The sequence below is a fragment of the Platalea leucorodia genome (genome assembly GCF_965183815.1).
Source record: "Platalea leucorodia genome assembly, chromosome: 6".
Lineage (NCBI taxonomy): Eukaryota > Metazoa > Chordata > Aves > Pelecaniformes > Threskiornithidae > Platalea > Platalea leucorodia.
This window is the reverse complement of record NC_138828.1, coordinates 83,761,882-83,781,671: the sequence shown is the minus strand read 5'-3', so window position 1 is coordinate 83,781,671 and position 19,790 is coordinate 83,761,882. Positions and strand designations below refer to the sequence as shown.

Below are 19,790 nucleotides of genomic sequence, written 5' to 3'. Positions count from 1 at the left end.
ATAATTCCCATAGACAACGAGGCACCTGAGGGGGGAATGGGCTATTTGACCTTCGTCAAAATAAAGACTAGTTTGAAAAGCTCCATATTTTCCCCCAAAACTGCCCGCATCAGGATCAAGCACTGACCTCAGCCTGACTGAGGAAACCGCATGGGTTTGCAAGTTCTGGATGACCACGGTCCCACCGTAGCGCGGTATTTGCAAGACTGACGGGGACAAGTTGTGCTCCAACGGGTGGTCCTCTAACTCAGTTAACACCCGCTGCTCATCACAGCCCTCACATATATTTTCCTAGTCTTGGTAGAAAGTCAACCTCAAAATCCTCTGAAGTCTACATGATTATTAGAGAAACCGGAGGGGCTTTTCCAGATCTAAACTAGGAAAAATAGGAAAGGACATCTGAGAAATACAGCTCAAGGGACATAAAATGTTTCTGAAGACGACCCCGGTGTCGTAACCAAACAAAGGGACATAAAATGTTTCTGAAGACGACCCCGGTGTCGTAACCAAACAAAGGGACATAAAATGTTTCTGAAGACGACCCCGGTGTCGTAACCAAACAGAACGGAGCATCGGATGCACTGCTGTTCATCTGTAGAGTTTAAGCTCTGTTTCTGCATGGCATAATGGTGACACCTACAGGAAAACCTCATCTGCTACCTCTGCCGCCCAGAGAGGAGCGGATGACATCACATCATTAAGATTATCTCCTTATTAAAGGTCGTTGGGACCGCGCAAGGAAATAAAATACGTATCACTCGCGGAAGCAAGCGCTGGCTGTGGGGCGAGGTCATCAGCTGGATGATGAGGAAACAGGATCCGGGAGCCATCAGCTCCCTCCATCTCTGCTGTGGCCAGAGCAAAGCACAAATGACAGCAGAGCTCAGCAAACTAAAAAAAAGTAAAATTTCTGTAATAACGCTTCTTTCTGGATGCATCTTTCGAGGTTTGCTTGGTGTACGCCCGTGCGCGGCTCCAGGACACGGCTACTTGTGCACGCAGACTGCCTCGGACGGAGTTACACCGAGATTCTCCCTACAGCCAGGCAGGTTTGTGGGAACGCCGCGCCGCTTCCCGCTCCTTCAGCCACGCGCTGGCACCTCACACCCGGCCTCTGCCCGCTTACGGTTTTCTCAGCGGCGTTACAGGACTTGATACCGGACTAAAGAAGAACATTCAAACGTTAGAGCACAATATTTCTTAGGAAGTTTAGGATGTTCTCTAATCAGAATGGATTTTAAGAAAGTAAAATACCTTACAGATAAAATAACTAAACCTTACAGACAAAATAACTAAAAACTTTGGTTTAAACTGCCATTTTTCAAATTTGCAAGCAAAGACGTGGAAGAAAAACCCAGACATTTATCATTCAGTTTTTATTTTTACGAGCAATCCCGACCATTACACACGATATAAATTACCCATTGCCTGAAGCATACCCTAAAGATAACCACCAGGAAAGCTTCAGTTCATAATTTGTCTGATTTTGTATAGGTGCAATTTCCCTTGTGCCTCAAACGCTACCAGAGGACACGTCCTTTCTGACCGCACAGCGAGTATTAGACTAACCTGGTAAGAGAGAAACAGACCACAGGCAGCACAGTTTGAGCAAAGCACGAACAAAGGGGCATCGTCATTGATTTTCGAAATGAGATTTAAAAGATTATTATTAAAAGTTTGTAATGAAACATCCAGTCTGTAGTTCAGTTCCTTTTCGAGAACTTCCCACTGTGTCGCTGGTTCTACTTTGCTAAGATTTAGCAAATTTCTTAGTAGAAGCTGTTTTTCTCTGTGGCAGACAGATCCGAGTTTGCCGCAAGCTCGTGACGGTACGTGCGCAGGCAGCTGTGCAGTCCCCAGTAATGACTAATTAGCTAACACAGTTCTTTTGATTACGCCTGTATGCCCCATAGTCTCCAATTTCCATTTTCAATTTATTAAAACATTTCCCCCAACAACAAACAGTGCTTTAAAAGGCCGCACTAAAGGGATCTGCCAAGCAAGAAAGGGCTAGATCAGGCAGAACTCTTACAACCACAAAGCAAGTCAAAACGAGTAAAAACTGAAATACTTTCCTTCTCAGTCACAGGACTGGGGCAGAGCCTGACAAACAGTTTCAGATCTAATGGTGGGCGTCCATCCGGGGCGGGGGGGGGGGGGGGGGGGGAATTTTGTTCTACACCCCCAGCTGCAAGCTCCTGCAGCATCTTTTTGTGCTGATACGTGTTCTGATCTGGCCAAAACCAAATCTAGAGGAGAGAAAAACAAAAAAAATCAACAAAAAAACAACGACCAAAAAAAAAAAAAAAAAGAGTTCCCTGCTCTGGCCCATTGCGTGGTCACAGAGCATTGCTACCAGCAAAAGGGAAGGGACAGGAGGCAGATCCTCCATTTGGCGGGACACCTGCGTTAGATCAGCCTAAAGCAATTACCAGTCTTCAGCCAAAGCCCACCCACCTCGCACTGGCTCTGCACAGATAACGCACACCTGTTTTTTGAAAAATCAGCTTCCTCTGAGCAGCTTGGTTTCCTACATATTTACCAAATTAAGCCAGTTTACTACGTGAGACAGCTAGTTTTGGGCGAGTTCAGGGTCAGCCTCTCCGATTTTGTCAGGGGTGAACCTGACTGGGTTGACGCCATGCCAGGACACCACTTCTTCAGCTGCCCAGCCAGGCAGGTTGAGCTTGATTCCATGCCTACCTACCACTGACCTAAAGGCAGAAGGTATAGATTACTCATAGGTGTAACTTAAGCTTCATTGCCAGGGACAGCTGGTGGGCCCGCTGCACGTACTTCGGTGCAGGGTTGGGGGTGAAGGTGCCCCACGGGCGAGCGGCGCGCACACACGCTCACCCGCGGGGCTGCTGAGGGAAAACGCCTCAGTGACCGCCCCCAGCAGCCTCGCCCGACGGCCAGGCCCACCGGCACCGCGCTCACCGGCGGCTTTGCCTCACAATTTTTAATTTCTCCTTTCAATGTCCCTCCCGGCAGCGCCAGCGGCCGGGCCGGGCCCCGCCGCCGCCCCCACAGACCGCCCCGGGGCCGGCGCTCCCTGACGGCCGCGCCTCACCGCCAGGCCCCCTCCCGGCGCGGGCTGCCCGCCGCCACGCCTGCCCGGCCGCGCCGCTCCCGCCTGAGCGGCGCCCCGCTGCAGGCATTACGCGGGCAGCCCGTGCTCGGGGGCCTGGCGGCGAGGCGGGGTGGGCCGTACCAAGTGCCGCCCCCCCGCCCCGCCGCGCCGTGCGGCCGGTGTGGGCGGGGCCGGCCGGAGGATGGACGCGGCGCTGCTCGCCGCCGCCGCCGTGCTGCTCGCCGTCCTCCTCTTCTTCGCCACACGCCTCCGCGGCCAGGCGAGGGCAGGTGGGTCGCGGCCCGGTTGGGCCTCCCCCCCCCCGGGGTCGCTCCTCGCCCCGTCCCGGCGCGCTCAGGCGGGCCCGCCCCTGCTCTCCGGGGGTGTGGGGGGGGCGTTTCCATGGAAAACGTGGGGGGGGGGCACCTCCCCTCAGGCCCTGAGGGGGAGCCGCCATGGCGGGGGGGTCCCGGCGGTTCCCCCGCGCTCCCTGGCGTCCTGCCCTGCCCTCCGCCCGCCTCAGGCCCCCGCGGTGGCAGCCCTGGGCGGGAGCGAGGCCTGGCGCTGCCGCCGGCCGGGGCCCGGGTCTCGGTTCCCGGCCTGAGGCGGTGCCGGGGTGAGGGGACGCCGGCTTTGCTGTGTGAGGGGGGTGAAGCCTGGCGGGGTTCCCGCTCTCGGGCCGGGCGGGCGGAGGGAAGGTGTCCCCGGGGCTCCTCCTGCAAACGGGGAGTGAAATCCGCGGCGTGAGGTGACAGCCCGGCCGGGCGGGCGGGCGGGTCTCACCCCTGCTCCTCCCGGGCGGGTCCTGGGCAGGGGCCGGTTAATATTCATGGCATCATTTAGGTTGGAAAAGACCTTTAAGATCATCAAGTCCAACCCTTAATTCCTGCCAGACGCGAGACCTGAAAGGCAGGCCAGCCCCTCTCCGGCCTGACAGCCTTCTGCATTTCACAGAAATTACCCTTTTCCACCTCTTTTTTTTTTCCCTTCTCTTCCTTTTCCACCCCTCCTGACGCTGCCAGGACTTGCCAGCCGTGCCAGGTTTGGGTGCGGTACTGCGCAGTCCCGTCCTGGGAACGGGGTGGATGATACAGCACTTCCAGCCCTCCCTCCGACAGCGAGGATTTTATTGCTGACCAGCCGCTGCGGCAGCGTGGAACCGCGCTGGAAGCGACCTTGTGTGGGTGCGAGTCGAACGTTACGGGAAGAAGTCAGATGCGGCCGTGAACTTATCAGCCTTGTTGTGTTTTTGAAGTGGAAGAAAGTTGTTTAGCTGCAGGGTCTCAAATACAGATGTTTAGGCAGGACAGTCGCTGAAGCCTTTGTCAATATAACAACACCGGTTTCCAGGATTTGGAGTGTTTTGGGGTTGGGTTTGTTTTGTTTTTCTTTTGAGGGAGGAGGTAGCTTTGATAATTTTTTAAGAGAAAAAAAAACCAACACCTTTACTATAAAACAAGTTTATAGTAACACAACACAACAGTGCAAGAGTGTGTGCTGGTAAGGACTTTGTGCTAAAAGCAGTTTTTGCTGATAATAATTCTATTTTCCAACACATTTCTCTCATACCTTTTCTTGTATAGACCTGGTCTAAATCTTTCTTTCTCAACAGCTTGGAAACTGATGAAATTTCATCAGATTTCTAGTTAGTTAGAGCTGAACTTTTGGTAAAAGTGAGTGATGCATGTCCAGAGAAATGAAACTGCTGAAAATACATAATTTCCTGAACTTGACTTGTGTCATGACTTAGGGGCTGTGGGGCTTGGGAGGATTTCTTTTTCTTTTCTTTTTAAGCATACAAAGTTCTAACTAACTTGAAGCTCAAACATTCGTTTTAAATGGTCTGAATTATCAAAAAGCTTCAGTACCGGTTTTGAGCAGCTTGGTTACAGTCAGTTTACGTTCAGGATAATTTAATCATTTTGAAGCCTCTTTTTCAGTGGCATCTTTTTGACACTTCCACATTGGTCTTGCTTTTTGTATTGTGGTTTTAAGATGATTTCTACCTTCATATAGTGATTTCTGTCATTATCAAGTCCTTTACAGAATTTCAGATTGTGGGGATGGCGTTGTCCTCCTTACACGACAGAAATTATTTGTCATAATCATTGAGGCTGTGGTGTATTTAATATCTGCAAAATTTGGTCTTAAACAGGAATTTGCTTTCGTGTTCCTTTTTCTTATGTGGAAAATGGAAGCTGCTACAGTTCTGCTAGTAAATCTGTGCTGTCTCACGGAAAGGATTTGAAACCAGAGGCTCTTGACCTAGAGAACTGGTTGGTAGCTCTCACCTTTTTAATGTCTGGGGATAGGGGCAGCAGCTTCTCTTTATGCTCCCTCTTGGGGAGTTGCCCTTTCAAAAATGTTGAAGACTTGACTGCTTTAGCTAATGAAGGGAGCTAAGGATCTCAAGAGGTAAATCCTGTAATGTTGTATTTCCTTCGAAAGGTGGTTTGGAGCACGGTGTTTCCAGCAAGATCATGCCTGGGCTTGTTCTGCTGAGAACAGAAAAAAAAAACCAACATAGCATTGCTGGCTTTTATGCATGGTTGGCGTATCTATTTGCGAACAAGGCCTAATGTGATAAGCTGTCCTGGGCAAAGGCACCTCCTCGGGGGAGCCAAGCGTACTTCCACCTGTTGCATTTTGAATCACTTTCTTGTTGAATTTCACAGGTTAGGTTAGCAGGAAGGTAGAAGGTGCTGGATGCTGCAGGCGTGGTGGGAAGTACCGCTAACTTGTGAGGGTGCAGCAGGTGGAGCTCTCGCCGCATCGGTGTGGAACGAGGGCGCTCACGAACTAGTAGCTATGTCTTGCTGGACTGCTCAGAACTTGCCAGCCCAGGTGTTACCCTGATGGACTTGCTTATCTGATATTACTGGAGATAATGTGCTGTGATAGGCGAAGGATTGCTTGTCAAGAAAACATGTCTTTGCTCTGAGCGAGTGGAAATTTGCAGAGCTGTGTAAAGGAGCAGGTGTCTACCTGGGGGATGTAAAATTAGGTCCTAAGAAGCCTGGGCTGTGAAAGATTTCACAGTAATCTTTGCAATGCTGTAACAGTGGTGCTTCACATCCCGTTTAGGAAAGAGCTCTGCTTTCAGAGCAGCGTTCTGCTCTCTTCCTCTGCGGGAAGGGCACAGTACAACCGGAGTCTCACAGTTGCTGCTGTGCGATGGCTGACAAGTCAGAGGAAATAATCTCCGTTGCTGCCTCTGCACTGTGCTGATGTTTCTGAAAATGCAGAGGCAGAGCTGCTCTCAGCACGGCAGTAAACCTGTTTTCCCCGGAAAAGAGGTATAGTCTGGTTTTTGAAAGGCTGAGTCAGAGACTGGAGAACATACAGCTTAAAATACAAACTAAACCCGTGTCCATTTTCCAGACATCCGTTTAATTTTTTGTTTGTATTGCCTGTTAATTTCAGGGCTTTATCTAATTAATTTCTTCCGGCCTGCCATTCTGCAAACCATCGAGTAACTCGTGGATCAACTTGTCTCACCTAAATAACGCTGGTCATTATGTTTCACTCAGATGGCTCTGTGTCGAGTCTAATGAGTCCTTGTGTGACTAATCGCTGTGTGAACTGGCTAGCCTGGGGTGCCACTCATGTCTGAGACCTCTGCAGCTACAGGAAAATGAAGAGATGTATTCAGATAAGTGCAGTGGCCAAACCACGCCCTGTGCTGCAGGAGGAGGTGGAAAAAAACCTCAGGGCCAGACCCCAGAGAAGATTATTCTGGACCTCAAATCTGACAGTCAATCCAGTTCCCAGAATAAGAGCGAGAGGGTTAAGAGTATTCTCTGTATTCTCTGAAACCAGCACTCGCACCCCTCCGTGCGCAGCTCTAATCGATTTGTGATGCTTCCAGTTCAGAGGGAGAGCGAGCATGTCTAACTTTCTAGATACTGGAACAAATGATGTGTCTTGAGCCACGTCAGCAAATCGTTGATCCCTGAAGAACCAGCCAGGTATAAGCGTGTTACAGGCAGGGTAAATGATTCTTTTCTCCCCCCACCTCATGAAGGATGGGAAGAAATGCAAGCTAACATTCGCATTTTTCAAATGACTGTCTGGCTGAATGCCTTCCAAACAGAAGCTATAGGGGAGGGGGGATGAAAACAGCTCTATTAAAGCATATCTGTTCCTACTAGATGACAGTCCATAGTGTCTAGGTGTCTTCAGTCGTTTGTCTGAATCTTTTGAAGATCTGACCAAAGTATTGTCCAATAACTGCCGTGTGTGTTTGACCACGATACGGGTCGGGTTCGATAGGGTTCTGGCTACTCTCTGAGCCCTGTTAACCCTGGTCAACTCTGAGGAATTACCGTGTCTCCTGTAGAGAATTAAATTGAGAAAACAGGATAGCTTGGCTCACGCGTTTGTCTCTGTGAGGGTTAAGCACCTCGGTTTGAAATGAATACGTGGCTTATAAATAGATTCCTCTTTCACAAAATGCAAAACAGTCTCTGTTTCGCAGGACAACGGGAACCAAAAACAAGCCCCAGAATGAGCGAGCGCTAGAACCGCGCAGCTGATGCGCTGTGCGGGGACCGCCTTTGGAAGTGACTGAGGTAGAGACGCTGAAGCTTTCAGGTGAAAGGATGCTAAGGCTTGAATTGCAGCGTGTCTCAAGAACTTATTAAGAGAAATATTGCATTTGTACAGAAAGTCTTTTTGCAGACTAAGTATCTCTGGCATTTAGTAGTGTCCCAATAAGTGATCTGCTGCTCTGCCTTTGCAGTATAATGCTTTCCTGTAGTGTGTTCTATAGCATTCAAAATAAGCATTATCACGCTATGCATAAGACCGGACAAGTCCTGAAGCAAAATGATCGGATCCCTGGAGCGTACGCTCTGTAATTTATTATAGACCTGTTTTGGTCCGCAGATAAAAGGAGTGGATGAGAACAGGAGGGTGACAGCAGTGTGACAGTGCAGTGACTCAACTCAAAATGTCACAGCGCGTGTTAGGGCTGGAGTTTGCTGGGCGACTTAACATCGATGTTGCAGCAATCCTGAACTTCTCAGGGCTTTGCTGGCCAAATACTTCCCCAGAGTACTCTGCTTTGCAGCCCGTGCTGAGCTCGGTGCTGCTGCAGCTGTGGTGTTATCAGTACCAAAGTTCACTGCTTTGAAGCTACTTGAGATAGACTGCGATGAGCTGCAAGCACACCTTTGATCGTCATGTAGATGTAGTCATAACGAATCTTATTTTCTGATCACAGATATGCTAATAGTGGTTTGTTTAGGAAGGCACTGTTTGGATCAGAGGATGCTGGAGACTTGGCAGAGTGTGGAGAGCATTTTGTGCTCCTGCTGGGACACCATATAATGCAGCAAGGCAGAAAAAATGTGGCCCAAGTTTAAGTGAATGAGTAGTTACACAGCTTTCTATGAGACCATTTGAATATTTGCCTGAATTAGGGCATAGTAGTTCATACTTTGCAGGATTGAGCAAGTAACAACACACACAAATATCAGTTACGCTTATCAGCAGAATATGCAAAGCAGGTATCAGGGCTGATGATATTTTACCATTATCTGATTGTTTCAACATGACTACCATCGTTGATAGCAACAGGGTCATGGAGGTCCCAAAGAAAAATCTGGCGGAGGGTTTTCTATGGAGAACTTCTGAAATGAGCCCACCGGTCAGTCGCTGGGTCCCATACTCTCTCCCAGCTGCCCCTCTCTTACGATATTCCTCATTTGTCAGATCTTAATTAGTAACTGCAGCATATGCAGAGAGGATGGCAGTGAGAGCTGCAGTGACCTTTGGTGTCCTGTCTTCCCCTACATGTGTTTGGTGGGAGACTTGCAGTTTAAGTGAGCGTGGTAGAATGAAGTTACCCCGTGTGTATGACGGCTGTAATCTGTAGTCCTTATTTGCTATTCAGGTTTTGTTTCAGGTATAACGATTTACATATTCCATTCTGAAACTTGCATGCTCTGAGGTTTGAATTCAGGTGAATCTACTTCTAAGTTACCCAAGTCCAAAATAAAAATTAAAAAAAATACTAAAAAATTGGAATACTTTAAAAGGGAAGAAAAATAATTCTGGGTCCTTGCCTTTTGGTAACTCAGAAATTATTAGACTGCTAGTCCTGCCAGATAAAGGGAATTGTTTTCTGGTGGAAGGGAAAAACAGATTATCAGTTTAGATTAAATAAGAACATTTTTTGAGCACTTGGGGGGCGGGTGTCTTTGTTTTGTGCTATGGTGATTTTGGGGGGGTTTTTGAAGGATGTGGGCTCTGTCAGATCAAATAACATTAGCAGCACATAGCTATAACTTTTTCTTTACGATGATGGATATGTTATCGCAAAAGAGACTGCTGTCAGGATAAAACTTCCATTGCACACAGCACTGCGTGCAAATAAGAAGGTTGCAGTGCGTGATCCCACTTAATTGTAGGAAAGGAACTTGCACATATCTGCTGCCATGCAGGAAAAAAACGACACGAGAGTGGGGAGGCGTTCTCTCATTTGGAAACCAGCACTGGTATTTTACTTCTGATTGCAAAAGTTGACTGGCAGAAGGACAACTGCAGCAAGTAGAGACGGCAAATCTCTCATCGATTATATTTCCCTTTTGCAGCTGATGAGGAACACCAGCAAAATGTGGCGGCAGCGGCAGCAGCAGTGGCCAGGCCTCGGCCGCACACTGAAGAGCGGGGAGATGGGATGCCAAGACGCCGGAGGAACATGGGAAACCGGATGATGGCCCAGAGGAGAGCGCAGCAGGCGGACGACTGGCTGGAAGGTAACATTTGGTTCAGTTCATCTTCCAAACCCTGATATGGACCTTAGCAGCAGATGTTAAGGTTGGTGAGGGGGTGCAGTTGGCTCCTGAAGAAAGTTTTTCAGTTTTGCTGACTGCAAATTATTTACAGCTTGACTATAATCTCTTTGACTGTCCAGCTTCTCTGCGTACTTCATCACTTGTCTCTAGATACCGCTTACCTTTAACTGAAGTGTCTGCCTCCTCCTGTGGTGAATTGTGGCAGTTTGTTGTGCCAACAGTGCATCACAGCATATTCTTCACTTACTTCCTAGAAACCGCCTTTTGTATTTCCTGCTTAGCCATGCAGGTTAAATTTCGGTAAACAGAATCCGCACCTTGCGCTAGAATCATGAGCTGTAGTAAAGTATTGGTTTCTTGCAAATCGGTGGGAAGCATTAATTCCCCAATGTAATCTCTGCAAAAACTGGAGTTTTCTTTCTGAGAAGCCATCCAGGTGGTGATCAGAATCAAGCAGATTAGCTGGAGATCACCACAGACTGCAGCGTTTTGTCTTACTGTCAGCAAGTTGTTGACAACGAGTCCTCTGTTCCTGTGCTGGATCTACAGTTAATAGCTGTACTTCTGTGGTGTGGTTATAGGCAAGAATATGGTGATAAATAACATCTTTCTACACCCCGCAAGCCTCGCTCCCTTTTCTGGTGAAACTTCACACATTATTATCTTTATTGCTGAAGAGATGATACCACCATGATTCACCTAACTGGATTCCTTCCACTTTCAGATTGTGGGTTAAGCGTTCAGGGTTTCTGCTGAAGTATTGCTGAAAGTGGGCTTTGCTTCACTGCAGTTTGCAGTGGAGATTGGGGTGTCATCTTGGTCTGCAGTAGGTGAGAAGCAGTGAGCACACGCATGTGATGCCTTGATTAGGGGCTAGTTGCACTTTCTTCAGCTTTTCTCATCTTGCAGTTTGTAGAAAACGTCTTGCGCTCACGTTAGGAGGTAAACGTGCTGTTCTAGCTAATTATGTTCAACAGTTTCACAAATGGAAAATTGACAGGTCTGAACTTTTCAACTTTTGTTATTTCTTTTCATGTGATGATGTCCTGGAAAGAAAATGGAATCTAAAAATCTTTCACCTTAAACTCCAGACATCAAAAGTTTGAATGCCAACGGCCAACAGTGAAGCTGTCAAAGCAAATGGCTTATCTTACTTTGTTGCTTTAGCAATAGAAGAATCTGTGTCATTGGGCTTTATAAATAATTCTTTTGCAGCTTACGGTACATCAGACGCAAGTGCTGCAGCTCTTGCATGAAGCTCTCTTTGAAATGACATCCCTGTTTTATTTAGTTTTTTTTAATTTCTTTTTCAAATTAAGACAACTTCTTGCTCTTTCTTCTGTTTTGTGCTTCCGTGTGTGTTTTTATTCATATTCTGGGATGGTCTTTCCAAGTGCCTAAGCACTGCTGCGCAACAGTAACACCAAAGCCTTTGGAGACCGAGTGTAGACTTCAGCCGTACAGCTGTGGAGAGAAGCATCTGCCCCTGGCTCCCCAGCGTGGAGGTGGGAACGGCTCATGGCCATGTTACTTGGGATTAGCCCCCCTCTGTCATGGCCTGGCTGTGTCTGTGCTGCAAAGCCCTTAGCCTGGCCCTGAGCTACCTGTATTAGTGTGGGGTTTGGGGGTTTTTTTCCCCTTAGAGAAGGATGTGTTATATATTTTGAAGCCCACTCTCTGAGCATGTGGCATAGGCCTGCAATCACCTCTTGAATTTGTCTCCTTCGTGCGTTTTCTCTGTGTCATTCCAATATAGAGCAGCTTTGTCTAATTACTGCCTCTGTTTGAGCCTCTTGAAATAACAAGTTATCCCCACAGCAGAGTTTTGTGTTACAAAAATTAGTTGACTCACATGGAAAGAGAGCCCAGAATGCATGCAGTGATGTACGGTCCCAGGCAATGCAGGACCAGTTGGGGCGCCCAGGGCTGAAGAGCAAACTTATTTGGCAACGTAGACACAAACACTGAAAACAAGCCAGTCTGGTTTCTTCAGTCTTGACTTGTAAATGTTCTTGTTGCTTTAGAAGACTTCTGAACATCTGCAACTGAAGTAGATTTTTTTTTTTCGTTGTTAAAATATTGATAAATTTCTTGAAATGTTTTACTACTAAGTTTCTGTTCTGTGTGTGGAATTTCCACTCTGGGCCTGTGTTTAGCTTTGGGCAAAGCTACCTGATCCTGCTCAGTGTCACTGACTTCTGCCGCAGGTCGGTGCAGGCGTAACACCAACCCATGGCTGCACGATTTCTAGCACTGAACTTGGGAAGGGCATGAGGATGCCCTGGCCGTATCTATCTTACCGTTAGAGATGTAAAAGTGGAGTCAGGTAGGAACTGCTGTTATCACCAACGTATTCTGCCCGTCGGGAGCCAGTTCTGCTGACTCTAGGAAATGGTCTCAAAGCAACACTTGCAGGCTTTGGAGCTGCGGTTAAGCATGAGGGTTTTCTGTTTTCCATCTAACAATCAGATTTCAATTCCAGAATGAGAAAGAAAGCTTCAAGGGCAAAATAGTAGCCCACAGTTTCTGCTGCTTGTGCGAAGTTGTTGTATTGTGGCAGTACTCAAATCTCTCGCAGAGTATGGGGGTGGGGGAAACCAAACAAATTGTGGCACTAGGATCAGAACCTTGATAGCTTTTAGTTGTTGTCCCTTCTGTAGTTGAAATCTTTATCTTATTTACTTGCAAGTTTGGGTAAGGAGGAGTCATTTAATGCAGGTAAGGATAGCAAATGATTGTTTTGAATACTCAAATCTCTACCCATTGCCGGTGGAGCTAAAACAGGTTGTCATTCTTCCTTTAGCTTGGTGAGGTGGGGTAGGACACCTAAATTACTTGCAGATTGGCCCAGACAGAAAATAAAGGGTGAAGTGCTAAATGCCTCGACTTTCCTACCAGAATTGCAACCCACGCGGCGTACGTAGGTTCCTTATTCACGGGTTCCATGTGGGCTGCGCTGTGCTCTGGGGGCAGGCCTGCTAGCCGGGTGCCTACGCTTGCCTGAGTAATGTTTTTCAGTGGTTAGTTGAGTACTTAAAGGAGGTCATCTGTTATGAGAATATCAACATCTATTAATATCCTCTGGTGACCAAAGATTGCTGGGAGGTATTTTTCATTTGGTGACAAAGTAATTCTCAAAATGACTGAGACCCCTGAGCTGTGTTCCATGAGCGTGACTTCCAGGCTGGCTTTAGAAAAACGGGTTTGGTTGGCTTATATTGCCCAACTTAATTCTAGTCATAACACTACTGTCTTTCAGGCAGCGCAGTGCAATCCAGGCGACTTGTTAAAGCGTGTGTGCCTCGGAGGACATCTGCTCTGCACATTGTAGCAGGGTGCCTATCTCTTTCCCTGTGGAAAAAGAGTCTGGAAGGAGAGTTCTGTATTCATGTGGTTAGGTTCCTTCTGATATCCCAGCTAGCAGACTTAATTAGCTCTGTTGCATCTTAATTCAAATGGAACCCAGACAGAAGTGGCTTTGTGGGGCTAGCTACAGCAAAGACGAAAATAAAGTCATTGCAAGGCATAAATGTGTGTGGATGTGAGGCATTAATCATGTAGGGCAGGAGAGGCCAAGCTAAGCAGTGGAAGGAAGCGGGGGGGAAAGGGGATAAATTGGAGTCTGGTTGAGGATTGTTTGGGGCATGGGGTAGTGTGAATAAATAGCGTTAGTCATTTTCCAGTTTCAGATCCCATTTATTTATTGACTGAGGAGGGTGTCTTTGTCTCTTGTTTTTGCCTGACTGATGCTCTGAGTGCATCCACTTGGACTTTGATCACCTTTGGGTACATGCAAAGATGTTTTATTGAGAGCTTTTATTTGGTTGCTGGGCATGTGCAGAAAAAGCAGTCGTCCGATTCTGGAGTTGAGCTTGCGCTTCCAAACCTGCTTGTTGGGCCCTGAACGCTGCAAAGAGCTCTGCAGTGAAGGAGGTACTCCTCTTGACACTACATTTTTTACTTCTGGAGCAGAAAGTGACCCAGCCAATCTGATGTTTGCATAAAAGTTTTTTAGTACTGTAATTTCCTATCAAGTGACAATAAACTTGTGGGGATGAACTTATAATGGCAAGTACGGTTGGGTTGTCTTGATCCCGCTGTGGTAAAAATAATGAGGAGGATGATCCGAGGCAAAGGTCTGTTTGCTTGAAGGACTGTTGTACATCATTTCTGACAGTGACTTTGTACAAACATGTAGTGAGAAAACCTGTCTGCCTCGGCACACGATGCGGAGAGACAGGCGTGTGCAGGCAAAGTGCCTTTTCCAGGGTGGTTCGGTCAGTCGGTGAGTAGGACACGGGTTTTGCAGACCAGGTTTTCTGTCACTTGGAGCGGTGTCTTAGACCAAAACTTGCTGCTGTTGATTTGGGGGGGGCAGCATTTTTGTTGGCTGAAACTGGTGGGCGTCACAGCAAAGAAACAGGCTTCTCTCAGAAACGATAGCGATCTCCAAACTGCCAAGCAAAACAGAGACCACTGGGCACAGCCCTCTGGGTGGAAGGCTGTGGTGGGTGCTGTGGGTGAGGCTGAGCCCCACAGAGGAAGGAAGGAGGCAAGAGAGAAGGACGTGCCAGGAGAGCCTAAGCAGCCCGGTACATTTCCAGGGAATATTTTCAAGGTTTTAATTTTGAAAGATGCTCACTTCTGCATCCTACAAACAAATGACCTCTCTGACTTGTTGCAAAAAGTGTTGCCAAAAATTGGGATTTTGTGTGGATTATTATGTTTTGATTTTTTTCTTAACAAACAGGAAGTAAAGACTGCCTCAAAGAAATAATCTGGCTTTGTCAGCGGCCTTTATTCCTAACTGGAACAAACTACAGGCTCTGTACTTTTGGCAGCAGCGTATAACTCCAAAAGGTTAAATATCCCAACATCTGCGTCCCTTTTCTCTGAGCTTTTAGCCCAGTACGTCTGAGCACAGGTGTAGGAACATCCGGTACAGTGAACGTTGGGTTAAATTTACTTTACTTCCACAGAATCAATAATGATAAAGCCAACAGCTTTTGACAGTCTGAGTGCTCTAGCTTGTAAAATAAAAAATTATAACAAGAAGTTAACAGTTCCAACATAAATTAAATCCTAAGTTCCTCTCTTCTTTTGCTTGGCAAGACTTGGAGATCAGAATTTCATGTTTTCCTTTATACATGTTAATAACTACTGAGGAAGAAAGCACAAAACAAGCAAAAAAAGGTTTTAGAAGTTTAAAAAAATACAATATTGGGGCATTTTAAAATGCCCATTATTGCTTTGTGTAGCATCTAAGTCCAGCAGTCAAATCTTACATCTAAAAAAAAAATCTTGCCTGAGTGTTTTCTGATAGTTTTGGGGGAAAATAATATTAAAAATAATTAAGTTTTTATATCACCATTCAGTGATGGATACTGTGCATAACTGAAAGAGAAGAATGTGTTTGTGCTGAAATTTGCCAAAATAAGAAGCACTTTTTCTGAGCATACTGTCTACCTCTTGTGTAACGTTGCATCTCCCCATACTCTGGTGTGCCAAAAGATCTGGAAAATTTATAAACTTAGAAACGCTGATGTGGTCCTATGCTGTTCTTGTGAAACAGCTGGTAATAGAGCTATCTTAATTGATGTGGTAGTTGAAATAACTTTAATGCTTAATCAGTAGGAAAACCTTTCTAGTAGAGTTAAACCTTGACTACTAATATCCTAACTAGTGAACCAAAAGTTAATTTTGACTTGCTACTATTCATATAGAAAGTGACTTCAGTGTTATCAAAGTATCCACAATGTGTGTCTGCCCTTGAGACATTTCAAGCGCAGATGGTGTGTGGAAGAGGTAGGTGTGTGGTTTCTCGGTTATGCCATATGGCTTTATTCAAGAAAAAACTTCAGGTCGCTTGACTTCTGCTCAAAAGGGCTAATGTCCTTTGTTTACTGTCCTTTTTCTGTGTAGGCTGATTTTGTGGCTTCAGATTAATAAGCCAATGTCTCGTTCGGTTCCTAAATTGGATAGCTTGCAAGTTTTTTAAAAAAATATTAAAAATTGTTATGACTGTACCACCGCAGGGCTGTGTTACTCATGAATGCCCACACCTTTCCATATGGTGGACCAATTCCTTTCCAGTGGCTGGTGTCGTACATCTAGTCAACGTTAATAACATGCCTATGTCTTCGCCCTTCAGGATGAACTGTTGGTTTTGCCTGCCATCCTTCCCTCCCTTTCTCCTACTGCTTTTGTTAGGTGGTGCGTAAACAGTAAATAAAGCAGCTAGCTGTGCCCAAAGGACTTTTTGTGAGTAGCCACACGTCCAGCTTGCATCCTTTTTCGTGGATAGGAATCCGTTTGTTTCACTTCCAAAACTTAATAAGAAGCAAGACGGACCCTTTGACGTAGATGACAAGGGCAACTAAAATACATAATGCAGCTTGTTTCGTTTGGAGTTTTTGCATATTCTGTACACAGCTGCTGGTAAATTCCTGTCCTGATAGAGGACATCGGCACTCCAGCACGCTTTCTAAAGGTATTGGGAAGTATTTTTAAGAAGTAGCCTGTAAATTTCAAGAGATTCAAACACCTGTGTGACTGTTAACTGTTTCCTGTTGTCCTGCCTCTCAATCCGTTCAAAACATTAAGGAAAAGCTAAGATTCCCTGAAGCTGCCTCTCAGCTGGTCAGCTGAGCAAAACCCATGTTTGTGTGAAGCAGAATATGTCAAGTGGTGTGAAAGCGTCACTGTAAGTCAAACTATCTCTGCTTTCTGTCTCTTAGAGCTGGAAGCCGGTGGGAATGCTTTGCAAGCTCTGGAAATGTTGGTATAGTTATGCTGGACTCTGTAAAGATGGACCAGGATGTGTTGGTAGGGTTGTGGCCATGGTTGAAAGCAGTCCCGTTATGTCACATCCAAGCAGTTCGGGTGAAGAAGGTCCTGTGTGCCTTGCGGTTTGGTGTTCTTTCTCGGCACCGTATGGTGAAGTGGGAGCAGGACTTTGGTGTCATGCGAGCAGTTAGGGAAAGTCACTACTGAAAAACTGCTTGTGTCAAGTTTAGAGCACTAAACTTCTCTCCCTTTCCTGCCACAACCCTACGTACATCCTGGAACTGCCGCGTTCTAAGACATCAAAAAAAACTGTAGAGAGCACCAAAAAATACAAAAATACATTTTCGGCTTCAACTATACGATGATGTCTGTTGTTAGGTTTCCCAACCGAGTGTGCACGCAGGCTTTGGGTGATGATAAACTGCTTTCACAAGTGAGCACAATTAACTGAACGTCTTGCATCACATCTGAAGCACAGGGGCAGATGGAGTGCACGTTCCCATGGACTGACCCCCCCCCGTCAGGTCTACTGGCGTTGGCAACTATGAATATGTGAAAAGTGATTGTTAAAAGCTGCTGAAATGTAAAAAAGTAGAAATAAAATCTCGCTGGCTGTGTGCAGCATCCACTCTGCTTTCGGTGCAGCTAGTCTGCTGCAATAACCAATTAATTCAGCACATCCTTTTACCATGTGCTTATATTCTCGTCAGCGTGTTCAGGTTTATTTAGCACATGCTAATTGCACCCAGGTTTAGTGCACTGCTGACCTTTAATGCTCTGCTGAATCATGGGCTGCGTCTGCATCCCTCTCTCTGTCTTTTGTTGGACGTAACTCCATGTGCTAGAAAAAGCTTGGAGGAAGTGGTACTTAAGGGATCACATCAAATGCTTCAAACCGGAGGAAAGCAAATGCTACTGAACAAAGGCATGTTTGATCCAGGAGTGGAAAAAGGCTTTAAAAGCCTTTGTAGACTTCTTCCCGACCTCTGGCTCAGGTACTCTTAATATAGATGAAATCTGAGAGGCACTCAGAGCCTCGGGTTGGATAGTGTCATAGATGGTGTTTTAGACCTGTGCTGTTTTCCAGAAATAATTTTCTAAAGAATAATACCAGTATTGAACTGCTAATTTTGGAGTAATAACCGCTAACGCTGGGTTGCTCACCCATTGTGTTTGGAACTCCCCTTGGCCCAGTATTTAAAAAATAAAGTTATTTTAGACTTCAGCAAAATTGTAGAAGCAACTGTGTCAAGTCTGAGTGTCCCCTATTGCTCTCTTTGTTTGTGGTGTAGGAAGGGGGAACCCTTTTGATCATCTCAGTAGTCAGATAACAGTAATTCTCTGAAGCCCAATTCAGCAAGCCTGCCTCATACTAACTTCCATGTCCTGAAAACAGCTAAGTTGTTTGAGAGCCACCTACACAGCTCTCAATTACATTTGTTTCTGATGATGTGTCTCGGTGGCTTAACCATAGTACCATACCGTGTATTGGAATTAGTAAAACAGGAGTGTTTCAAACCTAACTCTACATATAAAAGAAGGGTGAGTCTCGTTCATCCATGTGCTCCTTTAACAGCAGCTTTTTTGGGTTCCCAAAAAAGGGGACCAGGCTCTATGGAGAGAGCGTCCGATGGAAAACACCCTGCTGCCAGCCCTGCCGAACCGGTTCTGGTCACTGCCAGGGCACAGGCAGCACCAGGTACGGCTGCTGCCGGCTCCTCTGAAACCGGCTATCAAACGCGACACGCTTTTTCTTCTTGTTAGCTTGGTCTTAGAAACCAAGGGCTCAGGGCTTGTGCAAGTGGAGAATCGTTTGTTTGGTTGGTTTTTTTTTTCCCTCTCAACGATGAGGGCTAAAACTTAACTGAGGAAGAACTTCCCCTGCATGATTCTCCCCTTCTCCCTCCCAAAATGAACACTGCATTTCGGGAAAATCGCAGGAGCTGGCAGTGCCGTTCTTCCAACTACTCGGCAGACTTCAAGTGTGTGGATCTGAAGTCAGCATCAAGCATAACAGCACTGTGGATGCTCAAAGTATAAATTACTTTACCCAAAAAAGGGATCCATGCGATAAAGATCTTTCATTTTGATTCTGCCATCTGATTCAGACGCATGAATCTCTACATACTGTGTAGTGTTTCATGAAGTGAGCTAATGATTTCTCTTTGAGTGTTGAGGTCAATCCACAGTACTTGTGCTGTAGGATCAAGGGCTAATTTCGATTAGCAAATAAAGTGGCCAAATGTTCATGAGACAGTGGTTGAGGCAGAGCGGGGAGGAAATGGCAGTCTTTAAAAGCTCTTCAGTCTTACTTAGCCCCTGGGCGAGCAGAAATATAATGCATTTGCACACCATTTGAGCATGACGCTTTCATATTTCACAGTTGCAGAAATCATCTTTATGAACAACCAATTGTCGTACAACAGGGAACTATTTACATGTAGTTTTGTTGCAGTTGAGCCCACGATTTGCATTGCAGGAATTTTTTTTTTTTTCCTCCTTCCTTAAAGGTTAGTTCTATCAGGCTAGAACTAGTGGATGAGTGGCATGCCTCTGAACCCCACTTTTGAATGGATGTCTGTTGAGCTGAGCTTAAAGGTAACAGGGAAGAAAGTCTCTGCAGGTGAGTGCTGAGCAGTTATATGACAACTATTAGCACATTTTATATGTAAGAGAAAGTATATCTTTTAATTGTGGAAAGCAGGAAACGTTTATGAAAAGCCTTCCTTCAAAAGATCAAGTAAATTTTTACTTCTGACTTCACTTGAGTGTGTGTTTGCCTTGTTACTTCTACTCTGTGGCTTTGGCAGTCTCGTGTGATTTTTTTTTTTTTGCCTTTTTCCATCTAATAGGTCTTGTCTGAAATGTATGTGTGTCTCCTTTTCATCTGCTGCTGCTTTCCTAGGAAGCAGCAAAGTTTCTCAAAGGGATTTTTTACAGACGATTTAAAATTTGTCATTTACGCAATGTTGCAGAGGACGATGATGCTGAGGAGGTGCCAGAATTTCAGGTGTCTGGGAAAATCGGAGCAAAGAAGCAGAGGAAATTAGAAGAGAAACAAGCCAGAAAAGCACAGAGAGAGGTAAGCATTTCCTGCCACGTATAGAGCCCAGAGCAGAGCCTGAATAGCA

General features: G+C 46.1%; 1 protein-coding gene across 4 annotated transcripts in view; it reads left to right on the top strand.

Annotated features, from left to right (window-relative positions):
• Nucleotides 1–3,233: 3,233 nt before the first annotated feature.
• Nucleotides 3,234–19,790, top strand: part of DDRGK1 (DDRGK domain containing 1) — a 40,796-nt gene continuing 24,239 nt past the window's right edge. For 3 of the 4 annotated variants that reach the window (XM_082315872.1, XM_082315874.1, XM_082315875.1), the window contains exons 1-4: nt 3,234–3,363; nt 4,096–4,257; nt 9,670–9,834; nt 19,635–19,741. In XM_082315872.1, the coding sequence (XP_082171998.1) occupies nt 3,276–3,363; nt 4,096–4,257; nt 9,670–9,834; nt 19,635–19,741 (522 nt within the window). In that variant the 5' untranslated portion in view covers nt 3,234–3,275. The remainder of the gene's footprint in view (nt 3,364–4,095; nt 4,258–9,669; nt 9,835–19,634; nt 19,742–19,790) is intronic. The other variant, XM_082315873.1, reaches the window with a different exon arrangement.